Below are 21,152 nucleotides of genomic sequence, written 5' to 3' on the forward strand. Positions count from 1 at the left end.
CCTTCTCTCATTTCTCTTCCACCCAATATATTCACCACTTGGCATAATTTCCTTACGTCTCTTTGAAGACAGGGAAATCTGAGTAATTCTGATCTGAGGGGTGGGTAAGTGAAGCTGAATTTGTGACCCGTGAACAACACGGCCTTCAACTGCACAGGGCCACTTACATGGAGATTTTCTTCCTTCCCCGCCACCCCTGAGACAGCAAGACTACCCCTCCTCTTCTTACTCGTCAGCCTGCTCAACATGATGACCCACTTAATGAACAGTAAATGTATTTTCTCTTCTTTATGATTTTCTTAATAACATTTTCTTTTCTCGAGCTTATTTTATTATAATAAGGTATATACTACATATACAAAACACACATTAATCAACTGTTTGTTATCAACAAGGCTTCCAGTCAACAGCAGGCTATTAAGTTTTGGGGCAGTCAAAAGTTATAGCAGATTTTCAACTGTGTGAGGGTCTGTGTCCATAACTCTCACAGTGTTCAAGGATCAATTTATGTTGCTTGACAGCAAAATCACGGTGTATAACCTGCAGTCCAGAAAGTTCTAATTCTTTGGGTGGTCTGGGGTCCTCACCAAAAGGAAATCCCTGAGACACTTCACATCCTGTAACTAATAAAGCATGCATCATACTAGAAACGGCAACTCAGCCAATGCAGAGGAAGGCTGAAGCCAAGATAACCACTGATAACACATTTTACCAAATGTTTGTCAATATTATGCTGAGAGAGAGCTGAGGCAGTATCTAGTACTGTATCTGTCACCATACCATGGAATTTGACAGAAAAAACTCAGAGCTGAGTCAGAATACAATTATTAAGCCAAATTTATTTCACCCCCTTTTTAAAGGTACTCCTAAGCGGGGAACAATGCACCAAGACACTCCTGGCTCCATGGCATCTTTAGTTCAGGCAACCAGGCAGGGACTGTGCTTCTCTCCTCCTGCCTCAAAGAGGCAACTTTTCATTGTAGAGATCTGCAAAGTGCTCATTGTCCTTAGGTTTTTTGTCTGTTACCACTTAAATGCCCAAATTCTGTTTTTGACTGACCCAGGCTCACTCTGTGTGTACAGTTTTAATACCACCCTCAACGTGGGATAAGGTTAGCTGTTAGCAGCAAAATTAAGCAGATGCTTTCTAAGAATATTCCTAGGGAAGATGGTTAAAAAAAAAAAAAACGCAAATTTAGCAGTTTGCCTCACAAGATTTTCCTCCACAAGATTTTCATTTTTAAAGAATACTGTCTTAATGCCCACCTCCTGGCAATATCCAGGTAATATCCAGCTCACTGGTTAATTCTGGATGGTGGAGGGTGGGAGGAGAGACAAGCAGCAAGGTTTTCTTCTTAGCAAAACAGAAAAACGTTTGTGATTCTCTTCTGAGAGTACACCTGAACAACAGGAGTCATCTAAACAACAGGAGGACATAAGCATTTCTGTATGGACGGAAGACCAGGCTTCTGTAGGCACACAGGATGACAGCAGAAGCAGCACAGTACAGGGCAGAGCAAAGTCGCTAAGTGCTTATGGTTCAAGAGGCTGGTTTCAACATGCAATGCATTTTGTTAATGACGTTTTAGCCTAATAAATGCCTTTCCAACAGTTCAATCAAAGTGTCACTATCCTTCCTGAAATAACTTTCTTGGTTTTACATTTTACTCAGAAATACATATTTAAAAGGTCATTTCATCAATCTTCTATACTTTTTCGGCTGATTAGAATAAGGTATACCACAATCAATTTTTTACTTACCCTTTTACTTTTTTTAATCTATGTACACTCTGCCTACTCCCTTTTACCACCATCTACCACAAGAAAAATGAGACTCATCTTTTAAAATTATGGTACAACAAAAAGACCTGGGTCAGAATCTTGGCTCTGCATTTACTGGTGTTATAGGTACAGTCACTAATTCCGTTTTCTCAACCATAAAACGGGAATAATATCACCTACTTTGCAAGACTGTGAGAAGTAGAGATACTATGTAAAGTTCCTAGTATAGTACCAAGGGTAGAAAGTCGTCATCACCACTATCAGCCTCATGCAAAAAAATACCTAAAATCCAAAACTGGCAAAAGAAAATGTATGCAATAAATATCACAAATTATTTTTTTAAAAAGATACACAAGTCAATCTGGTAAGATTCTGAAAACCCTGTCACCTGCTTTATTTCTGGAGACGGGTAAAGGGAGAAGGGAAAATATTCACTTGAATTTGAGGGGCAGCTAAACTGGAAGCAACAATTTCAGGCCTCTAAGTTTCCTCTGATCCATAAGGGAATGCTGAAACTTCTTTGTTTGGAGATTCAAAGAGTTTAATTTTTCCCTACAGCAAGATCAACAACTTTCACTGGGATAAAAGAATAAAGAACAAACTCAATAGCACCAAATGGGGTTTTAACACAGAAAACAGGGCCACTCCTTTTAAATGCAAATTTTTACATTAAAATATGTTTATAAATCATAGTAGTTGTTTTCCCTCTTGATTCAACATTTCTCCCTCCCCTAACAGGAGCCCTAGAACCTGAAGAGCATGTACATTACTAACCAGATATACAATCCAGCCACCCTGTCCAAACTGGAATCTGATTACTAATGGACTAGACTCGAGGCTGCCCCCAAGGGATGGGAAGCAATAACTATGCTCTCAGGGAGAATGGGTACTGAGGATGCCACCAGTCAAAGAGCCGAACACTGTGCACTGGGTCCAAGATGACTTGCACACCCTGTTCACTGCGCAGTTTCCGACCACCATGGACAGGGGAATCTTGGAACACCAGTCTCACTCGATGATGCCGCATGTCCGTGCTCACATTGATAGTAAACTGAAATGGAAAAGCAAATTCAGTATCCAACTGACACAACCTTGGTTTCCAAGCACTCACTCTGAAATGAAACAGTCCAGACTAATTTATACTGGCTAGGCCACAAGATTAATCTCTAAATTATAACACAAACACCCTTTTTTTTGAGAAAGGACCTCGTTCTGTTGCCCAGGCTGTAGTGCAGTGATGTGATCTCGGCTCACTGCAACCTCCGCCTCCCGGGATCAAACGATTCTTGTGCCTCAGCCTCCCGAGTAGCTAGGAATATAGGCGTGCACCACCATGACCGGCTAATTTTTGTATTTTTAGTAGAGACAGGGTTTTGCCATGTTGGCCAGGCTGGCCTCAAACTCCTGACCTCAAGTGATCTGCCCACCTCGGCCTCCCAAAGTGCTGGGGTTACAGGCATGAGCCACCACACTCAGCCAATCTTTAAAGATATAAAAAATTAAGGAGAATTTTATAAGGCCTTCTCAGCTTCACATGTTTAAACTATGCTAAAGAAAACCTCCCTAATGAGCACTTTGGGAGGCCAAGGCAGGCAGATCGTCTGAGGTCAGGAGTTTGAGACCAGCCTGACCAAACCCCATTTCTACCAAAAATACAAAAATTAGCTGGGTGTGGTGGCGGGCACCTGTAATCCCAGCTACTTGAGAGGCAGAGGCAGGAGAATCACTTAAAACCAGGAGACAGAGGTTACAGTGAGCCGAGACTGCACACCACAGCACTCCAGCCCGGACTACAGAGCAAGACTCCGTCTCAAAACAAAACAAAACAAAACAAAACTGCATATATGACACGATCTCAATTATACAAAATTATTTGAGAGAGAGAGAGAGTACATACATATTAACAGACACATTAAGAGAACAGTTCCCAAAAGATTAATTTCAGTTACAGGATAGTGGAAGTCTAAGTCACCTTTACTTTGTCAGTATATTTATGTATTATTTAAAATCATTTACCATTTAAAAAAAAGCTACTTTCAGTGTGGAAGGGGAACCTCATGTATTTCTGAATGTAAGAAATTGCCAAGCCAATGAAAAATTTTTAAAACCTGGAAAAATATGCCAGAGGCACATACGTTGTTTACTCATTACTGGCCAAGCCTTGAACAGTGATAATATCACACAAAGGACAGAGCTGAGCTGGTCACCCTGTATTTTAATATCCCATTTGTAACCCCATATGCATGCCTCAAGGTCCTGACATCCAGTGCCCATGTATGTATCTCATCATTCTTCCTAATAGGATAATGTTTCTCAATCATTAATGATCACTACACATGAAAATGCAAAAACATTCCCTTTCCTACAAAGAAGGAAAGAAGGTAAAATATTCTCAGATACAATTAATGTCTCCACAAATCTGTCTGTTGCTAATATACAGGACTGAGTTCAAACTTTTTTTTTTGAAAAAAGATACCTTCCTTCATGGTTAAATTTACAAATATCCTTCAAACCTCAGATATAGCAAAAGTCTATAAAAAAGCTGAATGCAGTGGCTCACACCTATAATCTCAGCACTTGAGAGGCCGACGTGGAAGAACTGCTTGAGGCTAGGAGTCTCAGACAAGCCTTAGCAATGCTGTGAGAGACCCATTGCAACAAAAAATAAAAATTAGCCAGGGGTGGTGGCGCACATCTATAGTCCCAACTACTTGGGAAGCTGAAACAAGAGGACAGCTTAAGCCCAGGAGTTTTGAGGTTGCAGTGAGCGATGATTCCATCACTGCACTTCAGCCTGAGTGACAGAGTGAGACCATGTCTCTTTAAAAAGAAAAAAAAAAAAAAAAAAAGCTGCGGTTCACCTCCTTTCAGAATGAAAAAAAAAAAAAAAGGAGCTGAGAATGACATCCTGAGTCCCCACTTACCAGAGTAAATATCATTCCCATGACAATCGGAATAAAGATGAAATTGAGGGTGGTGACCTGCAGTAGGCAGCAGTCCTGGTCTGGATTGGTATGAACATCTTCGTACTGAACAGGAGGCTGCAATCCTCCTGTACACTTGCTCTTTAACCTAGGGGACTGAAGAGAACTGAGAATTAATCCAATGGCTTAGAAGAAACATTATATGGCTCTAAGAGTCCATCAAAGAAAATCCTATGGCTCAACTAAAGCTAGTGAGATACACTTTTATCTTCTCTCTTTATACATATGTTTCTATACAGAGATCAAAGAAAACCTACCCTTTGAAAGAAGGGGAAATACATTTGGATGAGCAAATGTGGCAATGGGTTTATGCTTCGTTTAGATGGTATTCCTTGCCATCTGACAAGAAATGGAAACTTACGGCCTCTACCAGAGGTTCTACAATGTTTGAAAGACTGCAAATTCCTTGTAACTTGTCAGACTCCAAAGAACATCTGCTGCACAAAAGGGATGGAAGCAGAAGTGGCCACCTAATTCCACACACCATAAAACAAAAGAATCACAAGTCTCGGAACTAAAGGAAAATCTTGGCATTCACTTTCCTACAGTAATCCTAGCGTCTGCTTCTAGTCACATTTCACCACTGCTAAGACTGCCTCTCAATCCCTTCTCAGAAAGGTCTATGGTGGACTTTCTACCAATGTCTAATGGGTATCACAGACTGTGCAGATCTTATTAAATGCAAGATATCAGAACTAAAATTCTTCTCCAGAACCATGTTTTTGAAATAAATCAATAGGAAAATAAGGTTTACTTTAATGACAAACTTATCTGTAACCCACCTGCCATCACGTGAGGAATAACTAGCAGTATTTGTGTCTCATCAGTGAGATACTAAATAGAGGAGACAAGTGAAAACGTCTCCCTCCCCACCCCATCCCCGCACCCCCAACCCCATCCCCACAACCCCCACCCCACCCCATTCCATGTGTTTTCACCTGTCTCCTCTACTTAGTAATGGGTTTATGGGTTTTATATGCAGAGTGAGAGAGAAACCCATAAACCTATTGCCATATCTGCTCATAATTCCACATAAGAATATAGGGTGATCATAATTACATGTAATAATACAGGTGTCTTTTGAGTAATACTGTCACTGTCACTGTTCAAGGCTTGGCCAGTAATCAGATTAGTAAACAATATATGTGCCTCTGGCATAATTTTTCCAGGTTTTAAAAAATTTTCATTGGCTTGGCAACTGCAGAGTTCTTGTAACTTGTCTTCTCTGTCTCTTAGGCTTACATTCAGAAATACATGAGGCTCCACCTTCCACAATGAAAGCTTTTTTTTTCATGGTAAATAAGTTTAAATAATATATAAATATATTGACAAAGTAATGGTGACTTAAGACTTCCACTATCCTGTAACTGCAATTAATCTTTTGGCAACTATTCTCTTAATATGTTCTCTTAACATTTATACTTCACTCTTAAATAATTCAGTATATACTTACATATAACCACATTATCATTATCACCCATAAGAAAATTAACAATTATTTCATATTATCCATAGCACATTCTGATTTCCTAAATTGCCCCAAAATGTCTTTTATAGCTTTGTTCCCTTATCCAGGATCCACTCAAGATTTACTCTTTGCAGTAGGTTGTTATCCTTGTCTTTCAATACAGCATAGTTCCTCTTACCTTTTGTTTTCATGGCATTTCGGGTTGAGTATCCCTTATCCGAAACCCTTGGGGCCAGAAGTGTTCCCAATTTTTTCAGATTTTGGAATAGTTGCATTATACCAGTTGAGCATCTGAAATTCACAAACCCAAAATCCAAAATGCTCCAGTAGGCATTTCCTTTGAGCATCATGTTGGCACTCAGAAAGTTTCAGATTATGAAGCGTTTCAGATTATGAAGCATTTCAGATTTTGGATTTTTAGGCTGTACACTGTTTGATTTTAGTTAAGGCAATTTCATGCCTAGTGTTATGATTTGAATGTTTGTGTCTCCTCCAAAATTCATGTGGACACTTCATCTCCAATACAGTAGTATTAAGAGGTGGGGCCTTTAGAAGGTGACCTACTGGGGAGGCCCTCCCTCATGAATGGGATTAAGGCCTTTATAAGGAGTCTTCACACCAGGTTCATCCCCTTTTGGCATTCCACCTTCCACCATGTGAGGACAAAGCGTTCCTCCCCTCTGAAGGATGCAATCAGACACCATCTTGGAAGCAAAGGGACCAGGCGCTCACCAAACACCAAACCTGCAAGCACCTTGATCTTGGACTTCTCAGCCTCCAGAACTGTTAAGAAATAAAGTTCTGTTCTTTTTAAGTTACCCAGAATCTGTGGTACTGTTATAGCAGCACAAACAGACGAAGAAAGATACCTAGGGAAATCTCTTAGAACAAAGTATTATCTGAAAAACAAAGAGAAGACCACATACCTGTTTTTTGAACTTGAAGTTGAATTCCCACATTGGTTCCTGTCTGTTCCCAACAATCTTTCTGCACCAGAAAAGTAAGCACTATAAGAAAGTAAAAATAAAATAAACCAAGAAAAAGAAAAAGAAAAAAATCAAAATACACTATAACCAAAATAATCACCAAAAACCTTTCTGTTTGACAGCTCTAAAGCCAGCCACGGTCCCAATGCTGAGATTTTACTTTGGCACAGATAGACCCCCAAGTTGACACTGGTGCAACATAAAAACGGACAATCCCAGAGCTGTTCAATAAGGACAGGAGGGACCAATATAAGTCAACCTCAGAGGCTACTGACATCAGCTCCTATTGTTCTTATCTTCAAAGACAGAAACATGGTATCTAGAGACTGGGGCATCCTTTCTGATTCAGCAGGCTAATCCTCTACATTAAAATGTAAGGAGAGCCAGCAGCCACCAGGCAAGATGATACAAGGCCATAAGGTAGGCAGAGAGGGCTGGCCCTATAATAGAAGCAAACTGCTCAGGACCTTCTGGGAGCAGACAGCCAGTAAGGAAACTACAGAGCTAGGGTGAATTCTGTCTAGAATAAGCCCCTCAGTGAAAGTCAGGCTACAGCTAGGGTTAAGCACAAGAAGTGAAGTACCTCCCAGGGGATAAGGGGTGGGTCGTCCGCCGTGCCAGCTGTCCTGCCCTTCAGACATGCCCTGTACGTCCTGCTGTTCCATCAAAATTAATGGGCTTGGCTTTAAGGGGAAAACACTTCTGCTGCCATCACAACGGCTCCAGTGTCCCACACAAGCTATGCTACTGAAAAGAGAGAGAGGGGGAATCAAATACGAAAAGCTGGAGTCCAGGAACATGGGACAACTTCCTTTAGGCATGCTGGCAACTCCCTGAATGCCACGCAATCATGGGTATACAAGTGGCAAGGCCATGCATGGGATACCTGCCACTGCAGGCCCCACACCCTCTTCAGAAGATCTCTAACAAGGCACAAAAGCAGCAGCCAGATGGCCTGGGCTTACTATTTGGATTAAGACCTTAGTTTTCATTCTACTTTGGCTTTTTACAGTCCACTTTAAAAAAATTAATAGACAATGATAAGAATATGAAGATAGGGGTATTTTAGAATTTAGGCAGTAGCACTTGCATTGTGCACTGGAGCCGCTAAGATGTGTCAAGCATGAGGAGTTTGCCCAATGCTGCTCTGCTCCCAGCAATTGATTCACTCCTGGCATGGCTAACTTTGGGATGATCCCCATGCTCACCACAGTTAATCTGATACTATCAAATGTTTTGGGGGAAAGGGACACTGTAAATGTGAGAAGATACACTGTCCACTCATATTACAAGCAGAAGCAGCTGCTGGGTGAAATCCTACTCTCCTGGCATTCTACTCCTTCTCTAAATCCACCAGTTGGCATGATATTAAATTGAGCTCAGCCAATGGCCCTGACCACCTCAGTTTACAAGGCTGGGGGGGAACCTCGATAATCTTGAAATCAATAGTACCCTTTTAATTAATATGTATTAGGTAGGATATGATCACCCTAGAGCTAAACTAGGGGAGAAGAATCATTATATAATGTGCAATACCATAAAAACAAACTACAAGAGAATGGGAAATGCTATGGAACATCAGATTTGGGGTAGGAACAGAGTAACCTTGTTTGGCAAAGGTGATTTAGTAATTTCATCAGGTAGGAGAAAAAGAGAGAATGGACCAAAGGCTAGTAGACATATTTACAAATCAGAAGAATGACAGAAACTTGAATATAAATATATGAATATAAAATATCAGGGAAATCCTGAGATAAAAAGAGCCTAGAACACAGAAAGAACTTGAGAGAGCTAAGGTTTATGAATCAGGGTACCTTATAGTCTATGAGATGACCTACCAGAGCCTGGCAATAGCCTGGCACAGGGCACTTCCAAATGCTACAGAAGTCAAGTCTACACCAGAATCCTTAAGGAGGTCAACAATAAAGGGGAATCCCTGATGTCAAGGTTGCATTAGAAAGAGAAAAATAGTGAGATGTTCATGTTATACCTCTGTACCGTGATTTAAAGCCCCTCTTAAAAATTACAGCATACATCTACCATTTGAGTTATGCTCTTCCTAACCCAAACCATCAAAACCATTATATCTAGAGTGGTCCAATGTACAACGTATGAAAATAAATTAAAATAAAAAGAACAAGGAATACACTAAAAGCACCAGAAAGCTTTAAGGTAAGTATAAGATAAGCCAGCCAGCACAGCAGAAAGGTCTTGGAGAAGTGAAATCTCTGAGCCCTGAAAGTTTACATTAGTCCTCTAGCAGCCTGGGACCTACACCCCTCCCCATCAAGGAAGCTGGAGACAAGCCATGATAACAGGCCTACCATACAAGAGTCCATTAGTCAAACCCCAACACAAATTCTCACTTACTTTGGAATTCTTTAATGTGCTGGGGGTGCTTTCTGGAATGGCTGGATTCTTGGAGATTCGAGCAGCAAATGGCTCATACATATGGTACAGAGATCGGATCACACAAGCCCGGAGACAGCGCAGCTTCTCCATTGACTCTGGTCGCAGACGCAAAGGCAGGGAAGCATCCAGCGTGTAGTGCCTGAAACATAACATATTACTCCTACCAATATGTGACCTGTCTCTCCTGCTCTAGGTCAGTTTTCTAAGACTTCTGGTCTCTGTATGAACTTTACTGCACTAATCCACTGGCTGGTAGGTAGCCTGTCCCCAGTGCTACTTGATCTCTTGGCAACTTTTACGTCTTTGCCTTGTAATCCTGCAGTTCTCCATCCATTTTTAAAGTTGAAGTCCTCACTTTTTCACTGAACAAAAGAGCAAACTCTGAATTGGTATCAGTATATTATGCTTTAGCTGCTCAAAAAGAACCTGTCCTGGAGGAACCTATACTGGAGAAGAGCCACCAGGTTCTCCAGTCAGATCTCACAATGAGTTCTCTACTCCTTTCTACTTCAACATTCCTTCCCACCACAGCCTGACAGTTTACAATTGTCACCACACTTCCACACCTAGCATCAAAAACTAGCCCTTTTACTAATCACATAATTTACCTACTCCTTACCACTACAACTATACATAAGGCTGCATAAATACAAAAACTGTAATACTTAAAGACAACTAGCAAATCTAAGCAACACCTAATCCAGCTGGAAAGATGAACAGATAGGCATCTGTAGCTTTAAACATTCTAGCTAAAGTAAGCCTCTGAAGAAAAGTCAAAGACTCTTCTCTCTGGGACTTGAAGGAAGACGTTTTGCTGAAAGTGGATACTGGAGTGGGGAAGGAGGCAACCACACAGAAGACAATTACCTGGATAATTAATAATATCAAATTTAAATTAGAGAAGGGCTCAAGGATTCCAAAGCTGGGTCATGCCCAGACATGGAGTAGAGAAAGTGAAAAGAGATCACCATCCAGTGAGTAGCTCCAAATCACAAACAGTAATGAAATCAGCTACACAGATAAAAGTGAGCTCTCTGTGGTCGCACCTTCGGTACAACCTGGTCCAAAAGGCAGCAGTGCAAGTGACAGTCCAGGCATTCTTACAAATCAGGGAAAAATTCACAATGTCCTCAGGACGGATATAGGAGGCCAGCAATAGCCAAATATCCATGGGATACTCTTCTCCAGCACCATCCAGTTCTTCTGAAACAGAAAAAAGAATAATCTCTGATCTTCTACACACATATCTAAAGATACTCGATCATTTCATTTCTCCCAAGGATTGCACAGTTAAGAAAATGGTTTTAAATAGGTCCAAGGAAACCCCTCAAACTTATCATTTCCTGCTCATCCTAGCTGCTGGAAACTTTTACCTCCTGTTGCCCAAGTAAATAGGTTTTGTTCTTAAGGCCTTTAACAACTATTGGCAATACCATTTTGAAGTTTAACTTTTTTTTTGAGACAGAGTCTCACTCTGTTGCCCAGGCTGGAATGTAGTGGTGCCCAAGCTAGAATGCAGGGGTGCAATCTCAGCTCAGTACAACCTCCACCTCCTGGGTTCAAGCGATTCTCATGCCTCAGCCACCAGAGTAGATAGGACTACAGGCACGCTCCACCACACCCAGCTAATTTTTGTATTTTTAGTAGGGATGGGGTTTCACCATGTTGACCAGGCTGGTCTCGAACTCCTGGCCTCAAGTGATCCACCCGCCTCGGCCTCCCAAAGTGCTGGGATTAGTGGCATGAGCCACTGCACCTGACCATCATTTTGAAGTTTCAAAAGTGCCTTTGCACACATTGTATCATTCAACTCTAATAATTCTTCAATGGAATAAGAAAAATATTATTGCGCCCATTTTACTAATAAGAAAACAAAACCTCGCCACTCAGTCAAGGGAAATAGAACCAAGATTTTCTGACTCCGAATTCCAGCTTTATGCTATTAAGCCCTGCTCATGGTTTCTCTTTAAGTCTCCACCCACTAAACATTTTCAGTCAGGAAAGAAACAAATTTGACTTTAAGATGGTACAGGGAAGCCGGGCGCAGTGGCTCACGCCTGTAACCCCAGCACTTTGGGAGGCCAAGGCAGGTGGATCACGAGGTCAAGAGATCGAGACCATCCTGGCCAACATGGTGAAACTCCATCTCTACTAAAAATACAAAAATTAACAGGCACATTCCTGTAATCCAGCTACTTGGGACGCTGAGGCAGGAGAATCGCTTGAACCAGGAGGTGGAGGTTACAGTGAGCTGAGATGGCACTTAGGCCGGGCGTGGTGGCCCACACCTGTAATCCCAGCACTTTGGGAGGCCGAGGTGGGCAAATCACGAGATCAAGAGATCGAGACCATCCTGGCTAACACAGTGAAACCCCGCCTCTACTAAAAAATACAAAAAAATTAGCCGGGCATAGTGGTGGCTGCCTGTAGTCCCGGCTACTTGGGAGGCTGAGGCAGGAGAATGGCGTGAACCCGGGAGGCGGAGCTTGCAGTGAGCGGAGATCGCGCCACTGCACTCCAGCCTGGGCGACAGAGCGAGGGACTCCGTCTCAAAAAAAAAAAAAAGAGAAAAAATTAGTTGGGCGTGGTGGTGGGCGCCTGTAATCCCAGCTACTCAGGAGGCTGAGGCAGAGAACTGCTTAAACCCAGGAGAGGGAGGATGCAGTAAGCCAAGATTGTGCCACTGCACTCCAGCCTGGGCAACAGAGTGAAACTCCATCTCAAAAAAAAAAAAAAAAGTGTCCCTATCTCTTCCTTCTTCAGAACTCATTAGCATTAATTCTCTTGACCTTGATGTTCACTATACTTCTCAGGTTCAGGTAATACACATGCTTTGTAAAGATACCTGAATCTGAGCTAATCCTAACCCTAACCCTTACTTCAAACCTAGTCATAGAACTATCCTAAAATGACCAGCTTTCTTCCTTCCTGGGGAAAAAGCCCCTACACCATCTCCCCAAAGTTGCCCCCGCTTTTCTAGCTAACTGCTTCCTACAGCTCTATGATTAGATCAGGTTATTTGGTTAGGTTCTTCACAACAGAGACCCAATATGTCTAAAACATCATCATCTTTTCTAATTCTTATCCTTCTTATAATCTCCAGTAATCATGCAAGATACAGTCTACCATGTCTAGGCCCCACTTTCTCCCACATTACCTCTTCTCTCTGTGAAAGAGAAGGCAAACGACTATTAAAATTTCCTCTATTGTGGCTGAGTGCCGTGGCTCATGCCTGTAATCTCAACACTTTGGGAGGCCAAGGTGGGAGGATGGCTTGAGCCCAGGAGTTCAAGATGGGCTTGGGCAACACAGTCTCTACAAAAAACTTAAAAATTAGCCAGCCATGGTGGTGCATGCCCGTAGTCTCAGCTACGCAGGAGGCTGAGGTGCGAGGATCAATCAAGCCCAGGATGTCGAGGCTGCAGTGAGCCACCACTGCAATCCAGCCTGGGCAACAGAGTGAGTCCCTGTCTCAAAAAACCAAAACAAAAACCAAAAAAAACAAACAAAAACTTCCTCTACTGAGACCCATAAGGACTTTTACAAAGCAGAGTGCTATTACAAATTTTCTGTCTTTAGAGACAAAATTTAGTAAATAATGAAGAATTGTCAGTGTTTTATACATAATTGTTAAGAGCTTTCAAAACGAAGGAAATAGAATCAGTAAATGAAAGCTTCATGGAGATAAGTCATGAAGGACATGAAGAATTTTGACAGGCATAGGTTAACAGGAAAAGCATGTTAAGTGGGTAAGTGCTAACATGAAACCAAGGGACTCAGAAAAGCAAAACATGTGAGAATAGTAAACAGAAAAGTCTAACAAGATTTTAATAACATTGAGAAATTATTGTTATGTCTTTTAGATGTGACAATGGTATTTTAAAAAAGATAACTACTAAAATTTTTACAGAGATGATGATGGTATATCTGAAAATTGTTTCAAAATAACCGTGTGTGTGTGTGTGTGTGTGTGTGTGTGTGTGTGTGTGTGTGTGTGTGTGTGTGTGTGTGTGTGTGTGTGTGTGTGTGTGTGTGTGTGTGTGTGTGTGTGTGTGTGTGTGTGTGTGTGTGTGTGTGTGTGTGTGTGTGTGTGTGTGTGTGTGATGCAGTGGGGGAGTAATGGTTGAAGTAAAAATGGCCGTGAGTTGACAGCACATAAAAACAAAATGGTAATCAAAAAAAGAAAGAGAAAGAAAACTTTTTAATAGCCATGAGTTGATCATTGTTGAAGTAGGGTAATAGTTATATGGAGTTATAATCAGACTATTCTCTCTTCTTCTACATGTTTCATTTAAAAAAATGCTTTTAAAAAAAAAGAAGAAAAATACATTATACCTACTAAAACAATACAATAAAAAGAAATTTAAAAAGAAAAAAAAAAAAAGACCAGTCTGATGGAATGGAGAAACCTAATGGAGATAAAGTAGAAGGAAGTAAAATATGAATTATGGTTAAGAGCCTGTAAGCCATAAATCATGTATCTGATAAGTGACTAGTAATCTGAATAGATAAGTCCTACAATTCAATAATAAAAAGATAGCCGGGTGTGGGGGCTCACACCTGTAAACCCAACACTTTGGGAGGCCGAGGCAGGTGCATCACCGGAGGTCGGGAGTTGGAGACCAGCCTGACTAATATGGAGAAATCCCATCTCTACTAAAAATTACAAAAAATTAGCTGTGCGTGGTGGCACATGCCTGTAATCCCAGCTACTCGGGAGGCTGAGGTAGGAGAATCGCTTGAACCCGGGAGGCAGAGGTTGCAATGAGCTGAAATCACGCCATTGCACTCCAGCCTGGTCAACAAGAGCAAAACTCTGTTTCAAAAAATAAAAAAAAATAAGAAGAAGATAACCCAGTTTAAAAATGGGCAAATACCATTAGCCATCAGGGAAATGCAAATCAAAACCACAAGGAGATAGATACCAATCCACATCCACTATAATTTAAAAAGTCAGACAATAACAAGTGCTGATAAGGATGCAGAGAAACTGGAACTCTTACACACTGCTGGTGGAAATATAAAACGATGCACGCACTTTGGAAAACAGTTTGGCAATTCCTCAAAAAGTTAAACATAGAGTTTCTGTATAATCCAGCAATTTCACTCCTATCTAACCAAAACTGAAAAAACCTATGTCCACAGAAAAACTTGTCCATGAATGTTCACAGCAGCATTATTCATAGCAGCCAAATAAAAAGGAATAAAAAAGAATGAGATACTGATACATGCATAGTATGGATGAACCTTGAAAACATTATGTTAAATGAAAGAAGCTACATGCAAAAGACTATACATTGTATGATTCCATTTACATGAAATGTCAGAATAGGTAAATCTGTAGAGAAAGAAAGTAGATTAGTGGTTTCCAAGGGCTGGAGGAGGGTTTGGAATGAGAAGGGATGCTAATAAGTATGGGGTTTCTTTTTAGAGTAATGGAAATGTTCTAAACTTAGACCACGTTGATGGTTGCACAACTCTGTGAATATGCTAAAACCACTGAATTGTACACTTTAAAGGAATAAATTTTATCTCAATTTTTTGTCTTAAGTCTAAGCCATTCTGTGGAGCGAGTCCAAAACAACAACAAGATAAATCCCTAATAGAATGGTGATAAGTAGCGATTTCAAGTGAAAAATTAAGGACAAAGAAGTATGAAGAATGTCAATACTGGTTGAGTATTCCTTATCAGAAATGCTCAGGACCAGTAGTGTTTCAGATTTTGGCTTTTCCCGCATTTTGGAATATCTTGACTGTACTTATTGGTCGAGCAGCCCTAATCGAAAATCAGAAATCCAAAGTGCTCCAATAAGCATTTCCTTTCAGCATCATGTCAGTGCTCCAAAAATTTCAAATTTTGGAGCTTTTCAGATTCGGAATGCTCAACCTGTATTAATTTTCGGATCCTGAAAAAGAGGGATATGACTAACAATAACTAGAATAATTCCAAAGCAATATACCATTAATTTCATTAACTTATTACTTCAATATACTTTAACAAATAAAAATATCTATTATCTGATTCTCAGGCACAGGTGAAAGTGCTGGTAAATCTGAGACCAAAAATACATACATCATTTACTATTATTATTTTTATTTTTATTTTTTTTTGAGACGGAGTCTTGCTCTGTCACCAGGCTGGAGATGTAGTGGCGCAATGCAATCTCGGCTCACTGCAACCTTCACTTCCCAGGTTCAAGCGATTCTCCTGCCTCAGCCTCCCAGGTAGCTGGGACTACAGGTGCACACCACCACACCCAGCTAATTTTTGTATTTTTAGTAGAGACAGGGTTTCACCATACTGGCCAGGCTGGTCTCAAACTCCTGACCTTGTGATCTGCCCATCTCGGTCTCCCAAAGTGTTGGGATTACAAGCGTGAGCCACCACGCCCGGCCTCACCATTATTTATCAGCTTTCACCTAAACGTAGCTCATCATCAGAGCCACTTTAGCTTTAAAAATTCTGGGCTAAGCATGGTAGCTTATGCCTATAATCCCAGCACTTTGGGAGGCCAAGGTGGGTGGACTGCTTGAGCCCAGGAGCTCAAAACCAGCCTAGGCAACATAGTGAGACCCCTGTCTCTACAAAAAAATAGAAAAAATTAGCAGGCATGATGACATAGCACCTGTAGTCCCAGCTACTCAAAAGGCTAAGATGGGAAGTCAAGGCTGCAGTGTGCCATGATCTTGCCACTACACTCCAGCCTAGGCAGGAGACCAAAACCCTGTCTTAAAAAAAAAAAAAAAATTCTGAGTTCCACCCCAAGAGATTCTGACTCATTAAATCTGGAGGAAAACCCAGAATCTGAATGATGGTTTGGCACGTTATATATCATCAGTTTATTATTATTTGTTTCATTTGTGTACATTTCATTGCCATTAGGATATTAAAAAATCACCTACTTTTATATTTCCCACAGTAGTTATTAGACATAAAGCAGGCATTACTAATTGTAGAGCACTTAAAAGCCCAAGATAATGTCTATGTTTGTGTGTAACAAAACTAGTAACATAAAATCCACATATTTCGGAAAACATTTTTTGGTTACATCTCTGCTTCCTTACACATTCAGAAATCCAGAAATGCAAAGGCCTTCTATTTTCACATTGCCATATGTGTTTTTACACCTGATAATAACATGTTCTCAATGAAGGGCTACTATAGTCCAGTTCACAGCTCCAGAACTCTACTAACACGTACTAATCTCTTTCCCTCTCGAATTCGGACAAAAGCAAAAAGAAAAAAGAAAGCCCAGGTGTATTAAATCATGTCCCACTACCAAGGTTCTTATGGAGAGCCAAGTTTTCTTTAAACTCTCCTGGTATCACCTCTTATATCGCCTCCTGTGCTACTGGGAAAGTAACATCTTCAATTTGTCACCACAGGCAGGTCTAATAAACCAAAAGAGAGCAAGCTCCATACCTTTGTGTCTCTTACTTTTCTTTTTTCTGGAGACAGTTCTCTCATGGATGCTTTCCTCCTGGGCCTCCATCTCATCACTGCTGTCGATGATGTCACAGGGCTCACCAGCCCCAGAAAGAGCTTCCTCTGCAGGAACCTGAGAGGCTTCCAAGCCACAAAGAGATTTTACTAGAAGAAAATAAGAGGAGAATGAGATGGCACACAGCTCCACCCGGAAATACAAACAATTTAGCCAAGGTATCAGCATCCATTCAGGAAAGGGAGGAAAAAAACATCGTTGAAAGAGAAAAGTGAGAATCTGTCACCAAAAAAAAAATAAAGATTTTAGTATTTTAAATACAAAAAAAAGGAAAGCAATGGGCAAACTGACTCCAAAGTTGCAGAAACTCTTTCCAGCCCTGAAGAAAAAAGGTGTGTACAATTTTTCTACTATAAACCCTGCAGGATAAAAGCTGATTTGTAGTCTCATAAGGTCTACAAAGAAATGTTTGAGACAAATTGAATCCAATTTAACCCTGGTGCTGAGCTGGAAGCAGTAGGTGTCATAAAACACAAGTCTCAGACCCATGAGCAAACAGACTGAAAGCAAGAGAAACACCGGAAAAGGAAAAGAACACTCCAAGGTTATTAAACAAGGAAGCAAACTGCAGAGTAAAACATGTGAAGTACAGCAAAGAGATTAATAACCAAGAAGAATACAGTGGAAACTAAAGAGTATGCAAACATGTTTTTAAATGCAAAGAAAGAAAAAATATTTCTGCTACAGAAACTGCTACTCTTGACTAATCCTCCTCCCCCCCCAATATGTAAGTTAACACTGACAAAAGCAAACACGGTTACAGGAAGACGACTAAATGAATGCAAGAAAAACAGAAAATAAAATGCCTAGTTCTGTCTTCGCGGGATGAGTCTTTAAAGGCTCGCGCAAAGCTTACCTTCCTGCTGAACAGCGTTGGCTACGGCTTTCTTGACTCGTCCAGACCTCACGACCGCCGGATCCGAGTTGGCGTAATCCGCCACGGTCACTGCAACACAGCACCAACCCTCAAGGAAGAGGCCTTCTCTGGTCAGCGTCTTCCCCGCCAAGACCTCCTCCTCGCTGCAGGCCCCCGGACCAAGCCGCCCTCCAGCCGCGGGCAGGCGAGCGCTCACCTCGGCACGGTCCAGCCCCCTCCCAGCCGCCAGCCCCAAAATGTTTCAGCGCCCCTGCCCCCCTCGCCCACCTCGGCCGGAGCAGGCGTCGTGGGCCCGGAACTTGAGTCGCTTTCCTCTCTTGGGCATGGCGACCGTATCGGGGCGAGGCCTGCCTAGCGGGCCGGGCCCCCGGGCCATGTCTCCGGCCGGAGAGCCGGCCCCGGGAGCCGCAGGCCAGCTCCGCCCGGCTCCGCGGCCATCCCACACCGAAGGCCGCTAACTCTCGCGAGAACATAGGTCCGGGTTCCGAGTCTCGTTGGCGGACGACGCCCCTCTACGCCAACCAATCATCGCCAGGTGCAAGGATATGTCATCATCCAGCACCCGCGAATCAAGCTGGGTCCGGGTTCCAGGTGGAGAGAGAGCTGTTGTACTGGGTGGTGTCGGGTATCGCCGTACCTCGTGTGAGATGAATGGTGTCTCAGACCCGGAGCCCGCACCTCTGTTGATTAGAATTGAGAGTTTACATCCTGGTCTCCGGGATTCTTCTTAGTAACTCCTCTGTCCACACTCCAGGTCCACGTCAGCACCAAAATGCGTATACGCTGTCATCTTCGTGCTCTATCTCGGACCACAGAGACTGAGCGCCTGCTAGTCTAACATAGGTCTGTAAGAGTCTTCACTCTATTTTACGAAAGCTATACATAAATTTCTGAATTCTCAAAATAGGAGAAGGAGTTCTTAAAAGTTTCCAATCGGCCGGGCGCGGTGGCTCACGCCTGTAATCTCAGTACTTTGACTTTGGAAGGCCGAGGCGGGCGGATCACGAGGTCAGGAGATCGAGACCATCCTAGCTAACACGGTGAAACCCCGTCTCTACTAAAAATACAAAATATTAGCCGGGCGTGGTGGCGGGCGCCTGTAGTCCCAGCTACTCGGGAGGCTGAGGCGGAAGAATGGCATGAACCCGGGAGGAGCAGCTTGCAGTGAGCTGAGATCGGGTCACTGCACTCCAGCCTGGGCGACCGAGCAAGACTCCGTCTCAAAAAAAAAAAAGTTTCCAATCTATCACCATATAAGGTTAGCCGAGAGAAAGGACGAGAGACCCAAGGTCAGCCGAGGAAGTTTATTAACCTGACGGGTGCTCCACCACAGACAGAGGAGGCACCCCTGAGCTTACAAAATGAGGGGTTTATATGGGGGAGAGAGACCCTGGGGTTGTTTGCTGGTTAATTTTGCCACATATTACCTTGTGACGTTTATTACAGGAGGATGTAGGTAAAGTTTGTTTATGCTTCCCATCACCTCTCCCTGTGCGGTCCGGATGATTTGTAATTGGGGTTTGTTTATTGCAGCAAGGTCTGATAAGTGAAGTCGGCTGGCTTCATAAGGACTTAGAAGTGTATAGAGGCTTGGGGGAAGGAGAAGAGTTACAGAGCATTAGGGCTGGGGTGGGCAGCACGGAGAGGTTTGGGGGGAAGTGTCGGCAGTACCAAGAAGCTTTCTGGGGCAGTTTGTTCCTAACACACCATATCTCCAAAAAACTGCTAGAAGCATCCATGAAAAACTATCGCAGAGGCAGGAAGGTCACTTGAGTCCGGGAGGTCAATGCTGCAGTGAGCCATGATTGCGCCACTGCACTCCAGCCTGAGCGACAGAGCGAGACCGTGCCTCAAAATAAAAAAGGAGAAAAAGAAAAAATAACACCTTTCCTTTGTATTGAGACAGAAGCGAGTCACTGAGTGAAGGTTACAGAACTGGAACGGAGCAGGACCCTGGGCTAGTATTGTCAGGCCTCTGAGCCCAAGCCAAGCCATCTTGTCCCCGGTGACTTGCACTTATACACCCAGATGGCCTGAGGTAACTAAAGAATCACAAAAGAAGTGAAAATGCCCTGCCCCGCCTTAACTGATGACATTCCACCACAAAAGAAGTGAAAATGGCCAGTCCTTGCCTTAAGTGATGCCATTACCTTAAGTGATGACATTACCTTGTGAAAGTCCTATCCTGGCTCAAAAAGCTCCCCCACTGAGCACCTTGCGACCCCGACTCCTGCCCGCCAGAGAACAAATCCCCTTTGACTGTAATTTTCCTTTATCTACCCAAATCCTATAAAACGGCCCCACCCTTATCTCCCTTCACTGACTCTCTTTTCGGACTCAGCCCGCCTGCACCCAGGTGATTAAAAGCTTTATTGCTCACACCAAGCCTGTTTGGTGGTCTCTTCACACGGACACGCATGAAAAGTATCACCACAACGAACAGGAAGTTATTTGGTTTCCTAAGTTATTCTCCTTTATCCTTCTAACTTCCTTGCAGCTCCTAAAAGGTGATAATGCCTGGCTTGGGAAACTTAGGACCCAGGCATCCAATCCACTGAATCTACCAGAGAGTATCTTATTTTCAGTCTAATGAGCTAGCACAAAGTTTGTTAGGAGAAAAACCTCAGGCCTTTTACTAACATTATGTAACAGACTACCACCAGGGGTCTTGCTAATAGGCTTGAATCAATTAGGAATTAAAATTGAAGCTGAAGAGAATTGATTACAATTATGAAATATTCAAATTTAATTTATCTAAAGTCACAACATGAAACAAATGTCTAATAAACTGTTAACAAAAGAAAATTCTTTCAAATAAGTTTTCTATTTATATGTAATTCACATTTGTAGTCCAGTTCAAAATGCAGATGGTAAGTGCTGAGGCTTCTTATTTCACAACGTTATCAATAAAAAATTCATGGCCAGGTATGGTGGCTCACGCTTGTAATCCCAGCACCTAGGGAGGTGGAGGCGGGAGGATACTTGAGCTCAGGAGTTTGACACCTGCCTGGGCAACAAGACCCCATTCTCCACAAAAAGGAAAAAAAAAAAAAAAAGACCAAAAAAAGTGTAATAAAAAATTCACAAGGTTCACATAGATGTAGATTTCTATTCATGTGGCACCCTGTTGAAAACACTCAG

General features: G+C 42.3%; 1 protein-coding gene across 4 annotated transcripts; it reads right to left on the bottom strand.

The window, feature by feature from the left end:
* Positions 1–819: 819 nt before the first annotated feature.
* TMEM183A (transmembrane protein 183A) lies at positions 820–18,556 on the bottom strand. Of its 4 annotated transcripts, none has more exons than XM_054457339.2 (8): positions 18,279–18,556; positions 17,991–18,080; positions 17,056–17,223; positions 10,679–10,835; positions 9,591–9,771; positions 7,161–7,241; positions 4,707–4,862; positions 820–2,833 (listed from the first exon to the last, which is right to left on the bottom strand). In XM_054457339.2, exons 1-8 carry the CDS (start codon positions 18,385–18,387, stop codon positions 2,648–2,650), a joined length of 1,128 nt encoding a protein of 375 aa, XP_054313314.1. In that variant the 5' UTR covers positions 18,388–18,556; the 3' UTR covers positions 820–2,647. The 4 variants fall into 4 exon arrangements, with proteins under 4 accessions (XP_054313314.1, XP_054313323.1, XP_054313342.1 ...); XM_054457348.2 differs by having other exon boundaries at positions 10,679–10,832; positions 18,279–18,488; XM_054457367.2 differs by having other exon boundaries at positions 4,707–4,854; positions 10,679–10,832; positions 18,279–18,479.
* Between the last annotated feature and the right edge of the window lie 2,596 nt (positions 18,557–21,152).

Source organism: Pongo pygmaeus, chromosome 1, assembly GCF_028885625.2.
Source record: "Pongo pygmaeus isolate AG05252 chromosome 1, NHGRI_mPonPyg2-v2.0_pri, whole genome shotgun sequence".
Taxonomy (NCBI): Eukaryota; Metazoa; Chordata; class Mammalia; order Primates; family Hominidae; genus Pongo; species Pongo pygmaeus.

Coding starts and splice junctions, on each gene's coding strand:
- TMEM183A (XM_054457339.2), bottom strand. CDS start 18,387: ATGGCCCGGGGGCCCGGCCCGCTAGGCAGGCCTCGCCCCGATACGGTC. Junction 9,772..10,678: donor TGGACCAGGTTGTACCGAAG/GTGCGACCACAG, acceptor GTTATGTTTCAG/GCACTACACGCTGGATGCTT. Junction 4,863..7,160: donor ACTTCAAGTTCAAAAAACAG/GTATGTGGTCTT, acceptor AGTTCTCTTCAG/TCCCCTAGGTTAAAGAGCAA.